Genomic DNA, 21,317 nt, shown 5'->3' with positions numbered 1-21,317 from the left:
ATGACTTTCAAAAAGATGTCTTTTCATGCACGTGAGCCTGAGTTATTTCTTTTAAACTGAAATATAGCAAGTGGAGAGTATATCTGTTGTTGTGTTATTGCTTTACCTGGAACTAGTAGAAGATTTTTGTTTTGTTTTCGGTGCTTTTATCTGTTTTGTAAACAAGGACGATTCCAGTTAAAAATAACGGCACTTCTATAACGTTAGTTATAATAACACCCACAAATAAAGATCTGTAGAAATTTATTTAGAAAATGGTAATGTGTTATGCAAAAGCATGTGAAGAGATTTTTCTGCAGAAAACTTACTTCTCCACTGTCATCTTAATAGGACTTTTGTCCTGTGGCATTCTAAATTATGTAATCTTAAACTTTTGAGTAGACATATCAAGTGGCAGATTTATTGATACTTTATGCAACCACTTCCTATGTTCTATGCTGTCATTACGCTTTATTTAGCTCATCAAATGGGGTTAGCTCTATATTCTTGAATATTTAAAACAGCTAATATCAAGACTGTTGTGGCATCCTGTTTAAAAGGCAAAGTGATATGCTTATAAATAAACTAATGTATGGTGTTAGTCTCTTAACTCAGCAAAGACGTCCATATACCAGAAGAGAAAAACTACAAAGCCATTGAAATAAACCATGCGCTTTGCTAAAAGTGACTTTGGAAAACTTCTGTGTTGTTAGGCATTCAAAAGATGAGTAAAGTTTTAACCACAATAAATAGCTGATCTAAAATGAAAGAAAGGCAAATGAAATACACTCCCCTTAATGTAATTAGTAATAGTAATTGATATGCTTCATCTCCTCAATATTGCTGTCAGGAGACAAGGGATCCATTTACAAAGTTACATTCTGTTTAGACATCTCACATAATAAACAGGATCTTTTTTGTTCTCATTTTTGTTTGTAATGTAGATAGATGATTTTCTATATTTATTTTTAAAAGATATTACGTTTAGTTTTTAAACATTGCCAAAATGTATTTTCCTTGATTAAAACTGAAAAATAAAACAAAAAAAAGAATACAGCATTTTCTTATAATTTCTCCCTTTTAATGCCAAATTTATCTAAAGAAAATCTTGAGGGTTGCTGTCTTTTAATTTCTTACAGTAGGGATTAATTAAAAATATGAGATTTTATCTGACATAAAGCGTTTTTTATTTATATTGTTCCTGAATTTCTTATCATAGTTCTTTAATTGTGATATAATGGAAATGATGTCTATTACAGTGTTCTTATCTTCATGAGAATTGGTATGAAGTGTTGCTCCTAAGTCCTCTTAATGGTTACATTATAATGAGTTAAACAGCTTTGTAGAAATAAAAGTTTGTAAATAATGCCCCCCTCCCCTTCTTTTTGTTTTGTTTTCATAGGCTCTAGAGACATTCAAATCAATCTTCTATAGTTATTCTTGGACAGAATCTAGGAGATAATGTGTTGCAGAGATGCCGGAATTATTTCTGAAATTCACACATTAGGAAAACTGATTATGTAGCTCAGGTTTTCATAGTTCATACCTTTGCAATTCAAACAAAAGCCCTTGTTCTCAACTAAATAATCTGTCTAGTTGAGAAGAATGGGGATCATTGACAGCATTAAGTGTACACCATTCCATTTCATTCTTCCTTTACTTGGTAAACCTGGTCTTGGTGGCTGTTAAAGTTTTGTGAACTGGAAGTTTAGCTGTGCTTTTGATTTGTGAAATGAAGGCAGAATCATTCTATTTTTCTATTTATTTTCCTATGTGTTAAGTATTTTTCAATATTCTTAAAAATAGTATAATTCCAAAAGATTAATAGGCAATATAAAAGTATAGTTCCCACTTTGCATATTATTTTCAAGTTCTTTTTTTTTTTTTAATTATTATTTACTTATTTATTTATTTTTTGGCTGTGTTGGGTCTTCGTTTCTGTGCGAGGGCTTCCTCTAGTTGCGGCAAGCGGGGGCCACTCTTCATCGCCGTGCGCAGGCCTCTCACTATCGTGGCCTCTCCTGTTGCGGAGCACAGGCTCCAGACGCGCAGGCTCAGTAGTTGTGGCTCACGGGCCTAGTTGCTCCGCAGCATGTGGGATCTTCCCAGAACAGGGCTCGAACCCGTGTCCCCTGCATTGGCAGGCAGATTCTCAACCACTGCGCCACCAGGGAAGCTCTCAAGTTCTTTTGAGCTTATCCTTGCCATGATGTTATTTATATAATGAACTGGCAAGTAAGAATTTCATTTTATTTAGTAAATGGAAAGTAAGGCACTTTATTTCTGCAAGCATATAGAGGATACAGCTTGAATAAACATTAATTTAAAAAGCCATTTGTAGCTGATACTGAAATACTCAAGAAAAATTCATATTAACTCCAGTGACAGTTTCTCTTGCCTAAGGAACTTCTGAATGTCATCTGAATAAAGTTCCCTTTAATTGATCAAACTGTATTCAGTCTATTCATTGTATACTTAGTAAAATTATGGCAGAAATTATTTTTTTAAATTACTTCCATTTTGGAAACAAATAATGACTTGCCATCATCTATTAGAGTTCTAAGCACTGAATAAAACTGAATATCAATTTATTTGTGAATGTATATTACACCATATGTATTATAGTGGAAATGCCAACCACAGCTTCCAGCTTTAATTCTATAAAAATAACTTCTACAATATGATTCTCCTGTCTATGACCAAGGACACTTTCAAGAGGCACAATGAATCTGTATATGTTGGGATTTTTGTTACATATGACCTGAAATCATAGGCAAGAGACTAATAACTGATGAAAGTTAGGCTGTGTCTTTAGTCAGGAGGTATCTACTAAAGCAACAATACTTGGCTTTCTGGATGTCTGTGAAACAAGGAAAGGGTCATCCACTGATTTGTTCTCTAATGAATATACAAATTTTTATTGAAGTCCAGGTATGACCATTTGAATCTTATCCCAAACTTCTAAGTCAATTACTGACTTTGACATAAGACCACAAAGTCAATTTAAGTCAGGATTCTAAGTAAATCATGCAGCTGGACAACTATAGCAAAATCATTCTTTCTTGTTATCTTTTATCTTTGAGTAAGTACATATCTTTTATGCCGGAAAGCATGCACGTGTGGTAAATATATATCATAATCTCTCTCTCTCTCTCACACATACATCACAGATGTTTTCATATAAACCAACTATGTTGCCATTAGGATTTTATTTCCTGTGATATTCATACATTGATATGTAGGAAACATTTGAACTTAAACACATATAAAACTGACATAATATATGTCATAATCAATTGCTTTATGTTTGTATCTAAAATTACTAGAGTTATCACATTTTAGAATTAAAAGATATCAACCAAACCAACCCCCTTATTTTGTAGAAGAAACTGAGGCCTAGTATGAAAGTTAATTTGATTGATATCGTTAAGATTATCAGGGATACAGTGTGGACTAGAGTCCAAGTCATGGAGTGCAGAGAGTCCAATGTTCTTTTTTTTTTTTTTATCATGCTACCTGTAGGAAAAAAATTGAATTTCTCTCTTTCTCTGTATATATTTCAATAGTGACAGAAATCTCTTGAGGTTTAGTTATGTGTGTATAACTATATTTGGCTATTAAAACGGATATTTTTTACAATAGTATAAAATTCTGCTTTAGGCTCTAGTTTATATCTGTAAAATTATCAGGGAAATTATAATCCAAATTTGATAGATTAAAAGAAATTCATAGTTATTTCCCTCTTTTGTAAGATAGCAAATGATGATGGACATTAAAGTAACTTAACATGGTTTAGAACATATATTCAACAAGTTGAGAGAATTTTTCATTTTAGCAGAACAATGACAGTAGATATAAGCTTCTACCTAGCATTTAGTATATCCTCAGTAAAAACATATTTGTAATGGAAATGAATAAAGCTTTCTATACATTATGTGTGAAACTTTCTATGCATTCTAATTGGGATAATCTTTTACCTTTTCCATCAATAGTGATGATTCCTTTGGCTCTATGCTCATTTGCATTTTGCCAACTTTGTAGATGCACTTTACTTTATTACCGTCCTTAACACACAATTCTGAACTAATTTTTCCTCTAAATTTTTTTTCTAGAAAATTTATACAAGAATGTGACATTTTGCTATTTTTCAATTGAATTGCTTCCTTGTTAGGCAGTTAACCAGTATAGCATTTTAGATTCTAAATTTACCTGTTGATAAAATATAAAAGATTGAATTTATTAATTTCAAAAATAAAATGTGAACTATTTTTAAAACTAACTATAATATAACAAAACCATTGCTTCACCATAGCCCCCAATGCTTTCAGACATTTTAACATCATTTCTTTTCCTAACAGAGGATGGTAGTGGAGGTTATGTAGAAAATTTAGTATAATAATTGTTCAGAGCTTTATGTTTAAATTTATATAACCAATTTCTAGGCTGTAGCAAGGCTATATATCTATTTGTTTACTATGACTCTATAGAAATAGTAGAATCTGTATATGTGTGTGTGTGTGTGTGTCTGTGTGTGTGTATATATATATATCTTGAGTCAGCTTTGCTTTTCTTTCTTATTTATTTTAAAAGCCCTTAGAATCTTTTCTAAAGCAGGGACCATGTTTTGGAACATTACACAGTGCTTTATTTAGCATTAGTGTTGTGGGAGAAATCACATTCCAAGAACTGAGCTGAAACCACTAAAACTAATCTTAATTATCACTTCTGGTGAATTAATGTTTTAAAGGCAGACTAAAGGTTTATTTTCTGGAATTTAGTGATGAACTAAATTCGAGATTATTGAACTCTAATGCTGTGTACAAACAAACAAAAAAAACTATTAAAGCTTCCAAGTAGGATTCATCTGACAAGTTAACTTTTTTTCCCCCTGAACATATTTATTATTTACAAACACATAATTTGCAAATAAAAATTTCTCTGCTCCAAAACCTCCATCACAGCATTCCAATTGGGCATAAGCCATTGGGGAAATTTCTTCATAGCGTTTTTTTTTTTTTTTGACCTGCATAAATCTTTATTTTCCTTCTTTCAGATGCGTCTGCATCCATACATTACTGTGTTTGGCTGAATTCCACTCTAATATGATGCTCCATTATGCACCATACTCTGATGACCTTGCTACTTCACAACCTGCTGGAGCCTGCCCTTGGCCGTGGGGTGTCAGCCAATCACTGCTTGTTCCACTTGTTGTGCATCTGATTTTCAAGGTTTTTTGTTTTGTTTTGTTTTGTTTTGTTCTCATTTAAGGAAAAATAGTATTGAAATAAACATATAAAAAAAACAGTATTAATAAAGAAATGTGCTACTAATGGATGTCTAAGGCACCAGGAATTCCTTTCTCAGAGTGGTGGTTAGCAGAACTTAACAGTGAAGTCTTTTTTAAAAAAAACCCAAAAGCGTATTTCAACAATGATTTTAAGACGCTGGCTTTGTGTAAACCAAGGAAAATCAAGTCTATGAAGTCTTCGTCTATAATACATTAAAAAATGACTTTGAATAAAATCCTAAATTGATCAATAGTTTTAAAGTGTTACGTAATCAAAGCCTTTTCCAGATCAGGGAGATAGGTCTGTCAGAGTGAAGGATGGTGTCTCCTTTGCATTGTGTGGGTGTATTTCTAAATGCCACTGTGCGTGTTTGCTCCCACACATGTGTATACAAAGACTTGGAGCAATATTTATAAAAAATATTGTCTGTAAGACAAACTTGAGAGATTTATTTTGTGTTTACCACAGGCACTGCCAATGGACTGGTTTTTCCTTAATCTTGAAATACTGACCAAAATATCTGTAGAATTTTTAAGATTTGTGTTGCTGTTGTTATTAAATTCCTTAAGAAAATTTAGAACCTTTACATTAGATTCACTGAAGTCACTGTGGTCACATTCAGAAGGGATATGTGGCTACCTATTTTTGTGGGCTACATTTATCTGAAGGCTATTCTATTTGATGTCAGATAACATAAGTTCAGGCAGCTTCTGAGAATTCAGCACGTTATACATTTTTGAGAAAGCAAGTAGCCGAATTTTAGTTGTATAAATAGTGATTTGCTAGGTAAGTCAAGAATTCTCTGTATGGTCCCTCTAACTCTCTCTGTTTATATTTTTATGTCTCTATTTGTTATGTTATATGTGTTTATGTGCTTAAAAATAAGTGTTCCGTATGTAAACTTTGATAATTTTATATTTATCCTATCATCTGCCTTATTAAAGTTTTCCCCAAGTTTTGAAATACTAAGAATTCAAGATTCTTGAGAATTTTTCGGTGAATTATTGTCAATATAAAAGCCCTTTATGAAATATAAATAAATACTGGAACAACATTAAAATGTAGAGTGATTAAAATGCACGCTAACCCATGTAAATCACCAGTGCATGTATTTCAGGCTTTTTATTTTATTAACTGTTTATTTAATTTTGCAAAATAGAAATTTTCAGAAATATCACAGAGAATATAGTGAAATTCCTGAATAAAACCTAATTTTCATCAACCTCTCATTTTGTTTTGAGCACACGGACCAGTGTAAGAAACGGGTGAAAAAACTTCTTTCCACTTTTGGCTTCTAGGAAATATTATGTTTTCTCATCCCAAGTAGTAAACTTCCTTAGATATATACTTAAACTAAATCCTGTAACAAGTCACATCAACTCAAAACAAATTACAGACCAAAACACCAAAAAAAGAAGTCCAGAATTTGGGGATAAATTAATCTGTAACCACATGGAGGGGGTATTTATGAATACCTTCACAAGGACCATTCTAAGGCAGAATTTTGCAAACTTGGGTTGCAACACACTATTGGGACATGAATCAGTCTGTGAGTTTCTACCACAATTCGAAAGATAAGAAATAAAGCAGAAAAATTTCAAGTACGCCATTCATGTAGTAAGAGTAAATATTGTCCTGTGCAATCTTTATTTCAGTTGTGTTTGTATGCATGTGTGTCTTCCTGCTTTTGGTTGCTATGTAAAAAATTTGTCTTATTGTGGAAGCAGTTGAAAAGGATTGAGAACCATCACTCTAGATTGTTCGGGGTAGGGAACAGTGTCTATTTTACTGTTATGATTAGAAAAAACATAATAAATCAAAACAAAAAAAATTACTAACACTCCCAAGGATTTTAGTGTGCTTTTTAGCTGAATCAAAATAATCAACAGCAACAAGCTTTTGAGAAGTCTGTTATCATTCCTCTGTTTGTTTTTAAATCTGAGCATTTCGCCACTGGTTCCTATCCCCGCACAGACTTCCAGATTTCTCTCTGCTCCAACCCCTTGCTCCCAAATGTCATCCTCCTCCTCAGGTCTCCTTTTCAGTTACTAGAATTTACCATTTAGGGAGGTGTCTGTGGACAGTTGGAGATAAACTCAGAGCAACCCACCCACCTTATATATTTTAGCATTTGGACATTTTATTTAAAACGACAAGACAATACTTCCTTCTCCATTACAAAATCTAAAGAGGAATATGAGAATGTTAGAGACTGGCTTAAATAAAGTTTTTTTCTTTTAACACAATTAATATAAGCTGGTACTGGGTATGCAAAGAAAAATAAGATAGAGTCTTTGTCCTCATGCAATTAATATAAAGAAGATTACAGAGCAGAAAAATGATGGATTATATTTGCATTATGCTTCTTAAGTGTCAAAGCATTGGATGCATGTTTGCGCCTCAGAGTAATCTGTGAAGAAAGCACCATTATTATTTCTGAGGTGAGCAAACTAGAGTAATGAACAGCTTTTTCAGCACTCTGATGGAACTAGCTAAGAACTTTATCAAGTCTTTGAAGAAATAGCCAGTCAGAATTCAAAAGTACTGAAAGCATTTGAAATTTGTGCTTTTGAATACACTATATTTTTAGACTTACCTAGGTAAATTCTTCCCAAAAGAATTAGAAAAGGCCCAGCTTTTCAAACATTTTCCAGTCACAAACTACACTTTATACTACAAAAAAAAAAAAAAAAGTGTTGTGGGTATAATTTGGAGATCTAATTAATTACCCTACTTTGCAAACAACAACCCCATATGTGGTTAAACACAAACAAACGAACCTCAAGAATTAGGTAAATCACTCTAATCTTAATTAATTTTTGAGCCTATCTCTAGAAAAACGACTGAGATCCTTCAGAAGTAATCCCACAGTTTGAAATAGCTCTCTGGGAATAACTTCTATCTGTAACTTTGCAAAACACTTTTCTTGGATGTGTGTGACTTTTTTTTATCCATTTATTTTATAGAGAATAGATTGATTTGCGATATCTTTTATACACCATGCAAGGCTTTGTAATTAAAATGATGGCTAAAATAAGGCCCTTATCCTCTGTGCAAAAATAATATACATAAGGCAAGAGATACATGAAGCTCAGAGAGACTGCACCCAAGTTTGTCTTGTCCGTCGTGGCATTCCCAGTGCCTACTAGAGTTCTCAGCATATAGGAGGTACCCCCAAAATACTTGTGGAACAAATGAATGAACAAAGGGCCTGGGCTTTATTGCTAGGTAGACTGAAAATCCATCCACATGGGATCACCAGACTGTGGTATGGCCCTTTTTTATTGGACTCTAAGAACATCCTGAGTGTTATTTTCTTTCCCTGCTGGGTGGGTGTCTCCATGATAGAAGACTACCTGCTAGGTTGGCTAGAGTCCCTACCTTCTCTGTAGGATGTATGACTTGTTTCTGTACCAAATGACTAATTCTCTGATTTCCCCTCCTCGCTTCTTCTTGGTGGTGTTATAAACACCAAACCCTTAAAAAAGATAAGACAAAGCTAAAGCAAACATGTGAGGGAGGCACTGGTCACACAACAGACTTCTGATATATTTAGAGGGGCTGTGCAGAAGTGTGCAGACACATAGGTTTTCAAGATTTTTCTGGAGATCCTCATCTGCAAGGAAAAATGGACACACGCACACCCAAACACACGCATGGGTCTCTGTATTCGTCAATTTATATAGTCCTGCAGGTATTATTCAATCACTGTACCAACCTATGCTCACTGATAATGGATCTTTTTTTCCCCATTTTCATTCTGACTGCCCCTGAGGAGAAGTCATTTTTAAAGATGAGAGTCTAGCATATCTGTAAAGAGAAACGTGTACTTGGTGTACTCAGGAAAGAGGTCTAGAAGAAAGAATAGGCCCTTACTGGGGAGTGATGGGCAGTGAGGTTGAAGCTGAGGAATGTCTTGCAAATTAAAAGCACTCCTTAGAAGTCCAGAGATTCTAAGAGGCACCTCTTGTAAATTGCAAATGACCTCTGAAGGAGTTGGTTCAGTCTTGGGCACACCTGGGTGTAAATTGCTGTAAGCAGATAACTAGGTCAGCACCTCACAAAGATCAATAGTTCTTAAGAAATGGGAATTTTGATTAGAGCCATGAGGAAGAATGAACAGCCTTCAGTAGTTTAGAAGACTGAGATCTCTGTTAAGGCACCAAGCGTCTTGGACTCCAGCTGGGGGTCAGGAGGTAAGGTGAGGTTATAGCAGAAAAGGGTATTCAGTCCCGACAAAAGCAAATGTATGTGGCCTTGATTTTGGCCCAGGGCCCTGCTGACCAGAAGGATGACACTAAGTGTCAAGGCTTGATATGATTGCAAGACTGGTGTTAAAAAGTCGTAAACATTTACTTTCTCCCATTTCTACTAGTTGTTTTGCTTTGGTTTGGTTTTTGTTTTCAGCCTAGAGTATCAGGTCCAAGTGCTCTGTCTTCATTCATTTTCTACCCCTGTACTTTTGGGAGAAAGAGAACAACAAAGAAGGAGGAAAGAAAGGGAAAAAAAAAGTACAACCACTGCATGGCAATAGACTCACCTTCTCCCTACTATTATTATTAGATTACTGTAATCAAGATGCTTGCCATATTATTGCCATGTAGCTGTTTCTTATCCTAACTTAATTCCATTCTCAGAAATTGAGTTCTAATAGGTCTATACTATATCCCAGAAACCTGAATTTTTAACACTTCCCCCTTTTCAATTCTGATTGCAGAGGGTAGGTAAGACTACAAAACGTGAGGCTTAGAGCCCCTGAAATTCCTAACTTCTGCTTACTGGTTTGCTTTTTGACAGCCTCCGGCAAAATAGAAAACTGAAGCCTAGTAAGGTGATAGGAAAATCTGCCTTCTTGCCCTGGCTTTCTCACTAACTGGCCAGTGTGCCCTATGTAAGTCCTTTCAAGTCCTGAAGCCTCTCAAACTCATCTTGTGTCATTTTACATAATAACCCCTGCTCTGATTACATGACAGGGTTTATGAGGGTCACATAAAACGTTTGGCATGTGTAAAACGCCACGGAAACTTAAGATAGTACTTCTCCTTATCCATGAATTTCTCTAAGCCCTTCTTAAAGTGCATTTATTGTACACTTTTGGGATATTTTCACTATCCATTATTTTTAAAAGTTTTTTGGTTTCAGTCTCTCAGTGGTTTTTGTTTGTTTGTTTTGTCACAATCACTTGATTGAAGCCTCTGATGTTCTCTTATTCTGGTTGATTTCTTCAAAGTTATGCTGATCCCCGATCAAGGTGCAGCTAGGGTGTGTGCTGTCCTTAGAGCAATAGCCACTGGGTTTTGTCTGAAGTCATTTCAGAGCCTATGACATCTCGATGGGAAAAAGGAGAAGAAATAGCTTATTGCTGTAGAGCAAGTAGTTTAGGAAAGGCTTAAAATAGTTTGTATCCATTTTGATACTTTAAAAAATTCACTGCTTTTTAACAGTCCTTTCCTCTTCCTTACAATATTTCCTGGGAGTTTTTCTTTCACTTCTCATGTCCGGCCTCTAACATTAAGTGCGATCATTTATGGAGCTTTAATTCTGTGCCAATCACTCTGCAACGACGTGTACCACGTTATAACATTGACTCCTCCTAACAATTCCAGGAAGCAGGTTCTATTATTTTTTCCATGTGACACATGTAACTGGGGAATAAAATCAAACACAACCTCTTAGGTCCCATCCTCTCTACGTAAAACAGGGGCCTTCAGCTACCTGCAGTCAACTCTTCTCTGACATAGTTCTCTCTCCAAATCTGAGAATTATTATTGATATAGTAGTCTTGATAGATTTGAATTTGCATATATATATATCAATATTTAGGCTTTTATGTGTATTTCGTTCTAGTCCACAATATTTGCGATGTATCCTCAGCAAAAAGGGCTGCCATAACAAAATACCATGGACTATGTGCCTTAAACCATAGAAATTTCTTTTTCACAGTTCTAGTGGGTAGAAGTCCCAGATCAAGGTGCCAGCACATTCACAGAGAGAGAGCTCTTGTGTTCCTTTCCCTTCTTCTAACGACACCAGTTCTATCAGATTAGGGCCTTACCCTTCTGATATAATTTAACCATAATTAGCCCCATAAAGATCCTAATTCCAAGTAAATCACATTGGACGTCAGGGCTTCAGCATATGAATTTTGGGGAGACACAAGTCACTCCATAACAGATTCTATTCTTCGTCCGAGCAGAACACATTGGAATAGACCATTGTTTCTTCATGAGCTTGTCATTCACCACAGTCTGTATAGTCATAGGAAGGAAGGTATACTTTCCATTTTAAAAGAACCTTTTCCCTTTTCAGATTGGCTCCAAAAGGCAGCCCTTTAGCTGTGTTCTTGGCACCAATGAAAAATTGGTACAGTTGCTATAGCTTTTGTGAAAAAATATGAATCTATAACATGTATGCATGTGCATAAAATTTGAAGTTCATTGTTTAGCTTATTATATCTAACTTTTTATGCACATCTTTGAATGTTTTTTGCAATTTTCAGTTTTCACAGGGATTTGTGATATTAAATAACATCTTAGTTATTTTAATTTTGCCAACCAGTATAAGTGCATGTAGGTATATTAATTAATGTAAAATCAATATTAGTATAAAATAGTCCAAAACTTGTTCCACAAATGTAACAGTGGTCTTTTAAAATGATGATGTTAATATTTAGACTTAAATGTCTAGTATATTTTCAGCATTAAAGTCCAAATGAAAAGGAGTAGGAGTTAAGGGGTGGGGAGAGTCAGTTGAAACAGTAATAATGCAGGCTTAATAATCCCTCTTTTCAAAGGACAGTCTCAGTGGATTTTCACACACAGCGGCATAATTGGTCTGACAAAGATCCAATGGGTTTGATTTCTCCTGGCATATGGAAACTGCCAAACCTGTAACCAAGGCTGGTCCCAAGCTCTGAGTGACTCTTCACCAACTATTATTATGTATGCATGCAACACTTTGCATCAACACAAATCCATGGACATATCGAGGATTTTTTTTTCACTGTGCCTTTTTATTTTCTTAATAAAATTAAAGAGTCATGTGATAAAATACATAATGAGTAGCCTGGGAACTATGTATGTATCCAGTGGGCTGTAGGAAGTGGTTATATTTTAGGGTAATAACACAGGATTAACTCATCAATGTCGGGAAAAGAAACTTCTTTTCTGTCCTTTGGTCAGAATTTCTAGGCAACGGAGTATAACAGCTGAATAGACCTTTCCTAAGAAGTACCTTTCTAAGCTTCCTGAGCTAATTTTACATTTGACCCCCTATAATAAAAATGGCGAGTTAATCAGTTCTTTTGTTCAGGGAAATGGCAATAAGTATGGCATGAATGTAAAGGTTTTGTTTTGCTTTTTTAAAAATTGCATCTAAATCTGCTTTTTGGTGTATTTAACTGTTGAACACAAGGACCAATTTTAGATACAGAGATGGCTTTTCTATAGGGGATTAAGGACAAAAGATGGTAATGCCAATTTTTTTCCAAACCAATGCGCATACTATTAGATCAGGAGCATTAAAATTTACCTTGTTACAAAAACTTCTTGCCTTTTTCTTTAATGTTTTAATGTTTCTTTAATACGAAACTAGTGTGTGTGTATGTATGTGCATATGTATGTATGATATGTATATGCATATATACATATAAATACACAATACACACACAAATGTAATACAGTTAACATTACAGCGAGCAGATGCTCAATGAGTGATTATCTTATGCCAATTATGTGATTATATGCAAGGCATTGTTTTAGGCACTGGAGAAGCAGCAAAATAAAACAGACACACATGTCTTCCCCCATGGAGATTCAATTATAGTTGGATAATACATAAATAATAGGTAAACTTATACTACACGCTATGTTCTACGCACTGGTCAACATATTTTATATATATTAACTTATTAAATAGGTCCAACAGCCCTATGAAGAACACCTGTAATTGTCTTCATTCTGTAGATGAGGAGAGTGTGTGCACAGTGGAGTTGAGTAACTTGCTCATTGCCCCACAGTTTACAAAGCGTCAGAGCTGAGGTTCAAGTGAAGACAGTCTGGCTCCAGAGGCCATACTCTCCACCACTGTGCATATGCAAAGTAGAGGGAACACATTTATTTTACAGCCAACTAGTTCTGTGAGGATGAAATTGAATTCACTCGACTTCTCTTAAAGGCGTCAGTGAAATTTCAACCTTACTATTTTAATACCTTTTACTATGTTCTTGAAATTAGGTCACTCAGTCCAATTTTTTTTAAATAGTGCCATCTTAAACCTTAATCAAAGTGCAAATCAAAAGATGGGAAGATAGTTATTAGACTAGTAAGCACTTCCCTCCTTCCTTCTACCCATTCTGTTCTTTGGGGAACACCTCATAAATATATTTTTCCCTTTTTTTGTTATTTTAATATTCTTCATTTTGTTAAGTTTTCATCGTCTGTGGTGTATGTTATTAATACAACTAGGAGAAAACAAATTGATTAATTTTTGTGAATTGTCAATTGATATAGGATAGGAAATGCCTTTATATAGAGAATAAAATTTTACTTAGAAGATTTTAAAATCATACATTTTGTTTACCTTTTACTAAAAAGACATGTTTTCTCTTATTTTTGTTTTTTTTCCCCTAATCATTCAGAACATTCAAAAGAAAACAAGATGAAAGTGAATTCCTTGTAAGATTTCCTATAACATACTCTGGTTTTCTTTAAATTAGGTGCTCATTATTAAACATGCAATTAAAATATGACCTACATCATTTCACAGTTTTTTTCTCTCAAAACATATTATCATTCTATTTCTTTATTTAAACATTATATATGTTTCTTTTTGAGACACATTTTTAATCACTTAAAATTCAGATGAGTACCAGTGAAGCCTATCTGAAGTTGATTCTTTATGACAATAATGATGTACTCATTTTTGCTATGATAGTGTTTTCCTAACGTGTTGATGATACTTTTTATTATAGGATGTTTATTCAACAGGTAGATGGCTCAAAATATGAATCTTTGTAATATAGCTCTGGATTCAGTTATACAATACCTCTATACACTTTTGATCTGGATTGATCTTAGTATATGATTTATATGATTTAAAATTTTTAAGCTTCAGAATTAGTGAATCAAATTTTTGAGGCTATTTCCACAGTCAACAATTTGTGGAATTTTCTTTTCTTAACAATAAGTATTAAAAATATTGCCAGCTTCACAGTTATTTCCTACTAATAGGAAGAAAGTATGATAAACTGGTATGGAACCCAACTAATAATCCCCTCCAGACCTCACTTGAATTCTTACAGAGCGCAATATATCACCTCTTTACCATTTGGTTAAAAGTTTAACTCCCACTTGGAAACAACCAATTTAAAGCCAAAGGACTCTGGCAATTAATCAGTGTTAGTTATTGGCCTACTAAGTGTGAGCATCAAACATACATTCTAAAATTACTGGAGCATTAGAGTATGAGCAAAGTAGGGGATGGAACAATTTGGTTTGAGTTGGAAAGCTCATTCAAATTTAGTGTCTGAAAAGGGATAATTAGTTATGAATCTGTACACTTCAATGTAGTTACTGGTACACTTTCAGAAAGAGGAAAAGAGAAGAAAAGACAAAGAATGCCATGTATAGGGCACAACCACATTGTAAGGACCTGATGAAATCCATAATTCAGTCTGTCTGTATTATTATCACTCTAGAAAAATGTTCCCTGGATATACCTTGTGAGTTTTTTTTTTTTTTTAAATCCACTTAGGCAAGTGGGAATTGTTTTCAGTCCCCAGCAGCAAACAGTATGAATACCTACCTTCCACAGTAAGCAAGTTATAAAAGTACATTACTTGCTTATGTGTTCTTGAGAATTCACTGCTATTAATTTTGAACTTTTTGATTGTTCTTTTGTAAAGCAAGAACAGTTGTTGCCAGAGCACAAGGCAGAAACTCCTAATGGCAGATAAGCATTTACAACCATGTAACTGCTCTGTTTATCCTGAGAAGTGGTTCAGCGAAGAATTTAGTTTTACTGTACGCTTATGCTTTCAAATATCTATATTGTTTGCCGATCATCAGATGATGTGAACCTTGAGGAACTTAAACTGCTTGATGTCCCCACTATGTCACATTACAGTGAATGGGGTAACATATGCACACTGTGAAGGAAAAACAGACATGGCTTGTGAATAAAAAATCAATTTGTACACAGTACTTCTGTAATCTATACATGTCTGTATACATTTCTCTACATCAGAAATTCTCAGTTCTATGTTTCAGGCTACAGAGGTGCCGTGTGAAGAAAATGAGAGTGATTTGTGTGAAGCCTAAACAGAGGAAATCCAGCCACACTTTTGGTCCTTAATTACTGTGTCATTCACACTTATGCAATTTATCTTGTGTTCAGAGTTGACCTGTGTGCTGCTCTTTTCATCTCTAGCATTAGTAAAGACTAGAAGAGGGCTGCCACTTGAGCTGTGAATTTTGTTTTGATATAAAATAGTATCAGAAAGAAAGAAATTATTCATCACAATCTAGTTCATATAAAAAGACGTTGAAATGCAGACAGATCCTTGCATCTAAAAGCATGACTTACCATATAATACGCCTCTGCATTAGTGGGTACAATCCTGGCAGAGAGACAGATGCAGCTTTTATAAGGGTTATTTTGGTCTTGATCTCTGTTGTTGAACAGATCCCTCAGTTTTTCTCTATCTCATTTTTCCAGCTTATTCAAAACTCCATGGGAAATGTAATAAACTGTAAAAATCAAACAGTGAAACATTGGATATTGATGAATGTAATTTCTCTGTTAGTAAACAAACTATCTTCAAGGAGGATGGAGGGAGATTCAGAAATGAAGTAATGGTGCCAAAGCTGAAGCTTAGTATTTTCCTAGAAGAATTAGTTTAAAAACTATCTTGTTACCAAAAATAATAGTATTGTCATTTTATTCCTAGCACTCACCTGTGGAGGAGAATTGAAGACATTATTTTATCACTCTGAGTAAAAGCAGAAATATGTTATTGAAGAAAGGAGAAAAAATATGCTTCAGAACTAGAGAGGAAAGTCTCCATTTACAAAAGGAAAAAAATGAAGGGTTTTGCTCAGGGGTCCAAAAAAATATTTGGCTTATTTCTTTTTTATCATTTAAGCTGGTTTCTTGCTGGGCCTTTTTATTGAATAATTGAAAAAAAAAAAGGTTGGGGAGGAACTTTTACAGCAAAGGCAAAAGACAGTAAAGAATAAAAGTGCTAAGGGAATATAGATAGGAAGTTGTATCTTTTTGTACTTTCATGATTGCCTGCATTTCCCCCTAAACTTATCGTTGAAAAACTCTGAAAAAAATATCCAGCCCTGAGCAAAGTGCTAGAGAATAAAACGTAACATCCGGCATTCCTTCTACTCCTCATTCTCGCTTCTACTCTCTTTCTTTCTCATGCATATGCACGTACACACACAAGCACACACAACACTCCCACGAGCTCAAACTTCATCAAGTTTTAACACAATCGTACGTTGATAAATCAGTTTAGGGAGCATTGAAATTTGGGGGGCATGTTGGCATTTTTGAAAGCTGCTTTCACAAAAATGATTATTAATCCTCCCAGAAGATTTCAAGTTGTGGAGGAAGATTGCTCGAATAATGACTTTAGCAAAGTGGACATTCTGCACTTGGCAATTTTCCCGAAAGACATCGGATTGTAGGTAATCTGTGTTTCCCTTCATCCTGCAGCATCCTCTGCAGCGGAGTCAGTTTGTGATAGTCTGAGGTGCTGCACTTTCTTGTCTTTCCCCTGTGGCATCTTGTAAGCTTTTATACTTGCTTTAGCTACATTTTTCCCACCAGGCGGGTTGAGTTTTCTCACTGTCTCAGAGGAAGTCAGATGTCAGTTAAGTACCAAGCAGCCAAGTGATAAGAATGTTTTAAACGCTGAATGTTTTTGAAGTTTTCAGGATCCCAGCTGCATTAAGAAAGCTATAAAGGACTAACAAATTTGGGATTTTCTCTTTTATCAGCAAGTTTCCAATATTCTTCAATCACATAACTAAAGAATAGTAAAAGCAAAGATAGAAACTCGAAGTTTGTCTAAGATGTGTCCCCACCAACCTATATGACTCTAAATAAGGAGGGACCTTAAATAAGATTACCGGAAGTTACGTGTCCAAATGAATGCTGTTCATTCATGTATCTAACCCCAATTATTGACGTCTCATTGTACCAGGCATATAAAGCAGGAGGTCACAGTTTCGTGGAGGAGACAGTCTTGTAAAAGTATTGTTTTAATGTAGTATGACAACGACTATAATGGGAGCTATACGTACTTTGGGAAGGACTTACTGATTCCTAGGAAGGTTGATAATAGATAATGACTTCACAAGGAAGTTCTAACATGGCTGTAATTTCTTTCTCCTGCATCAACCCTGCACCAATCTGGCAACCTTGGCCACAGGCATTAACTGTGCTCATGGGAGCTGAGCTGGAACCCCATCCTCCTTTACATTTCAACAGGTTTTTGCTTTTTATGCATTTCAAAAGGATTTTTTTCTTTGATTGTTGAAATTAGAGCCAGCTCATGAGCAATTCAAGTTAGCCTCATCGCTTTGTTGTTATTCTGTCATTTTGACCAAGAACTGAACTTGCTCACTGTAACTGTTTACTCTGAATTCTTCACACTTGGTTCTGGATGATTTTAAGTAATTTTCTGATGTCAAACCACCTTCAGATGGGAACTATTGTTATCATTGAAGAAATTGAAAGAAAAGAGACACGTGCTGCAAAGCGATTTCCAAGAGAGGAGTCATATAGGTGCTTTTAATCATGGCAACATTACTGGAATGTTTACACCCGCCTGAGGCAACTTCTTTGAAAAATAGAACAATTCGTCTGAGCCATAAGTTACATTTTCCTAAAAACAGTCATGTAATCTTGTATTTTCACACCTTGTATTTATTTTATGCATTGATTATCAAAAGTGTTATAGCCCCGGAGATCCTAAGAAAAATCATAATGATTTTTTCTTGTGATTTCTAATTATTTTAGGTGCTTTTCGTTTCTTCTAGGTGCTGTCTTGTTTTAGCCGAGCACCTTTCATGTGTTCTATTGACACTGGTACTTGTTATCAACTGGCTTCTAGATAATCCTGCTTAAGTGACTGGTTGATGACAGCTTTTAAGATATTGCCTCTCCAAGTTATATTTCTACTCACAGAGGATTCTGGAATAACAAAAAGCCCTGATGTGAAGCTTTCTAATGAAGGGATTTATATAAGGCATTATCCAGAATACAGAGGAAAACATTTGGAGACAAAGCAATCCTGGTTGACCTTTCTCCTATCATTCTTGGTCCCTTGATCTCTTAAAAGGATCACTTCACAATAGATCTTTAGTTTGTGTCCAGGTGGCAGTAAGGAGTAAGGTATTCCTTATTTACTGCCAATGATACTCAGGGTCTAATTACTTAGTTCATTTTATATATACATGTGTATATACATATATATGTATATATAATTTTTCCTCAAAAGAGATAATATTATATTTTAAATTCTAGGGTAAATTTTGGTCTGGAAACCTCTCACCCCCAGGAGATAACAGAGGCTGTTAACTCTAACCTAGATGATAATTTTTTAAAAATTAAAAATTATATGTCTATCATTTCTGAAAAGTGTTAAAAAGAAGCAGCATGTAGGAAGGTTGCATGTTTTAAACGTCCTTGTCAAGCCTCATGGTAAAAGACCCTTAAAAAGGGTTACTTGTTGGAAGAACAACCCAATTGATTTTCTGGAAATTAGCTTCAGTTGTAAGACCTACAGCATGAAGAGAGAGCAGAGAGGTAGATGTTCTGGAGCGGGTGTCACTGTTTAACTAGCCTTGGTTGCAATCTCTCCCTTCATATTTTGGCATCTCGGTTTCCTTGTTTTTGTGCTGCCAACTTTTTCAGTCTCCTGAGGCCTTATTTTCAGTAACTATTCCTGAAATCCACTCCATTCACTGTCTACAAAATCTTGCAGAGTCTCTGTATAATTCCCTCAGGGCAATGGTTTAAGCTAATACATAGGTTGGGATATTCTATTGAGAGTATATTTACACTGGTGACTTAGTGGGTTACTATGTTAATATTACTAGCAACTATTTTTAGGAATTGGAAATTGACGTAAAAACATTCCAGCTAGCAATGGTTATTTCAACTAAGTCTGGCTAATGGAAGAGAATTTGTTTTTCTTTTCCTTCCTTCATTCCTTTTTTTTTCTTTTTCAGTTTTTTAATTGGGTAGAGTCTAGTAAACCGTAAATACATGTTTGTTTCAGTGGGCTTTTGAGGATTTAGTAATAAAGGTTCTTTTCATCACTGGGTCTTTCATACCATTGGTATCATGGTGAATTCTTTCATGAATCAGAATAGAGCAGTATAATTAATCATTTGAACAAGATATATGATGTCTTAATACTTAAAGTATTTTAATGCATTTTTAATTATTCTCCATCATGGCAATTTATATCATCATTTTTTAAAAGGTGTTGGCTAAAACCATTTGTGTAACGATAAAATGTTTTAATACACTTTAAACAGTTAATGTTGAACTACGTCTAAGAAAATGGAGGCATTGTGGTACTATACAACCAAGAGACTTTATTTTTTAAAATTATTTCTATTTTTTTAAATTGATTTATTTTATTTATTTATTTTTGGCTGCTTTGAGTCTTCGTTGCTGCGCACAGTCTTTCTCTAGTTGCGGCAACAGGGGCTACTCTTCCTTTCTGTGCACGGGCTTCTCACTGCAGTGGCTTCTCTTGTTGCGGAGCACAGACTCTAGGCACACGGGCTTCAGTAGTTGTGGCACACGGGCTCAGTAGTTGTGGCTAGTGGGCTCTAGAGCGCAGGCTCAGTAGTTGTGGTGCACGGGCTTGGTTGCTCCGCGTCATGTGGGATCTTCCCAGACCAGGGCTCGAACCCGTGTACCCTGCATTGGCAGGCGGATTCTTAACCACTGCGCCACCAGGGAAGCCCCAGCCAGGGGACTTAATTCAGGTCCTACGTGATGTTGCCTAATGCATCTAACCATCATTTCCCAGGTGTCTTCCAGGCCTTACTTTAGCCTTGAATTAGTTTCCTATTGCTCTTGTAACAAATTATCGTGAACATAGTGATTTAAACAGCGGTCGTTTATTTCTTATACGTCTGATGGTCAGAATTCCGAAATGGGTCTCACCAGGCTATAATCAGTGTATTGGCAGGGATGTTTTTCTTTTTAGAGGGTCAAGGAGAAAATCTATTTTCTTGCCTTCTCCAGTTTCCAGAGGCTACCTACATTCTTTGGCTCTTGACTCCCTTCCATCTTCAAAGCCAGCAATGGCTGGTTAAGTCTTTTTCATATATCACTCTGGCTCTCTTCTGTCTCTCTCTTAATCATTTAAGGACACTGTGGTTACATTGGACCCACTTGGATGATCCAGGAAAATCTCCTTATTTTATGGTCAATTGATTAGAAGCTAATTCCATCTGTAATTTTAATTCCTTTTTGCCAAGATTAGGATGCAGATGTCTTGCGAGGGGGGCATCGTTCTGCTCACTATAGGTCTGACAGGCAAACATTCCAAAAATTTGATAACGACATGTTATAAACCACAAAATATTATTCGGGCAGTCTCCAGCCTGAGTTTTCTTTTCCTGTGAAATCTCAACATTTTATCTTATCACCAAATAGGTATTTCATTCTTACCTCTACTATATCTTATTTTTCCCTCAAAAGAATTTATTTGTATTTGAAAAAGCTTAAGGATAAAAAAAGCTGAAGTAATTTTTTTTTCTGTAAGATAAACTTCTATATATAAAGCCATTAACTGTTTTGAGATATAATATGATTGAGTGATTTCACTCTCAACTTGATTAGGAGTTTATGACTGCATCGACTTTTCAAACTGTTTATTCATTGAACTTATTAAGTACCAATTATGTACAAATACTATGATTGTTGTTAGATAGGGTCTGACTGACTTGCTCAGCCAGAAGCAGTAAAGAGGTGAGACTAGCTTTGCGGTAGAGTAAATCTGATTCGTCTTTG

At 35.1% G+C, this 21,317-nt stretch overlaps 1 protein-coding gene across 13 annotated transcripts in view; it reads left to right on the top strand.

Moving 5' to 3' along the window:
- Nucleotides 1-21,317, top strand: part of PCDH7 (protocadherin 7) — a 422,241-nt gene that overhangs the window by 5,672 nt on the left and 395,252 nt on the right. Inside the window, exon 2 of one of the 13 annotated variants that reach the window (XM_082464526.1) lies at nucleotides 5,033-21,317. This exon is cut by the window's right edge and continues 21,157 nt beyond it. The exons of 11 other annotated variants lie outside the window; for them this stretch is intronic. In XM_082464526.1, coding sequence (XP_082320652.1) covers nucleotides 5,033-5,068 — 36 coding nt within the window. In that variant the 3' untranslated portion in view covers nucleotides 5,069-21,317. One more of the 13 variants, XM_082464537.1, reaches the window with a different exon arrangement.

Source organism: Balaenoptera physalus, assembly GCF_965194825.1.
Source record: "Balaenoptera physalus genome assembly, chromosome: 5".
NCBI classification, from domain to species: Eukaryota; Metazoa; Chordata; class Mammalia; order Artiodactyla; family Balaenopteridae; genus Balaenoptera; species Balaenoptera physalus.
Note: the sequence above shows the minus strand (reverse complement) of the source record. Positions and strands in the feature narration are given on the sequence as shown.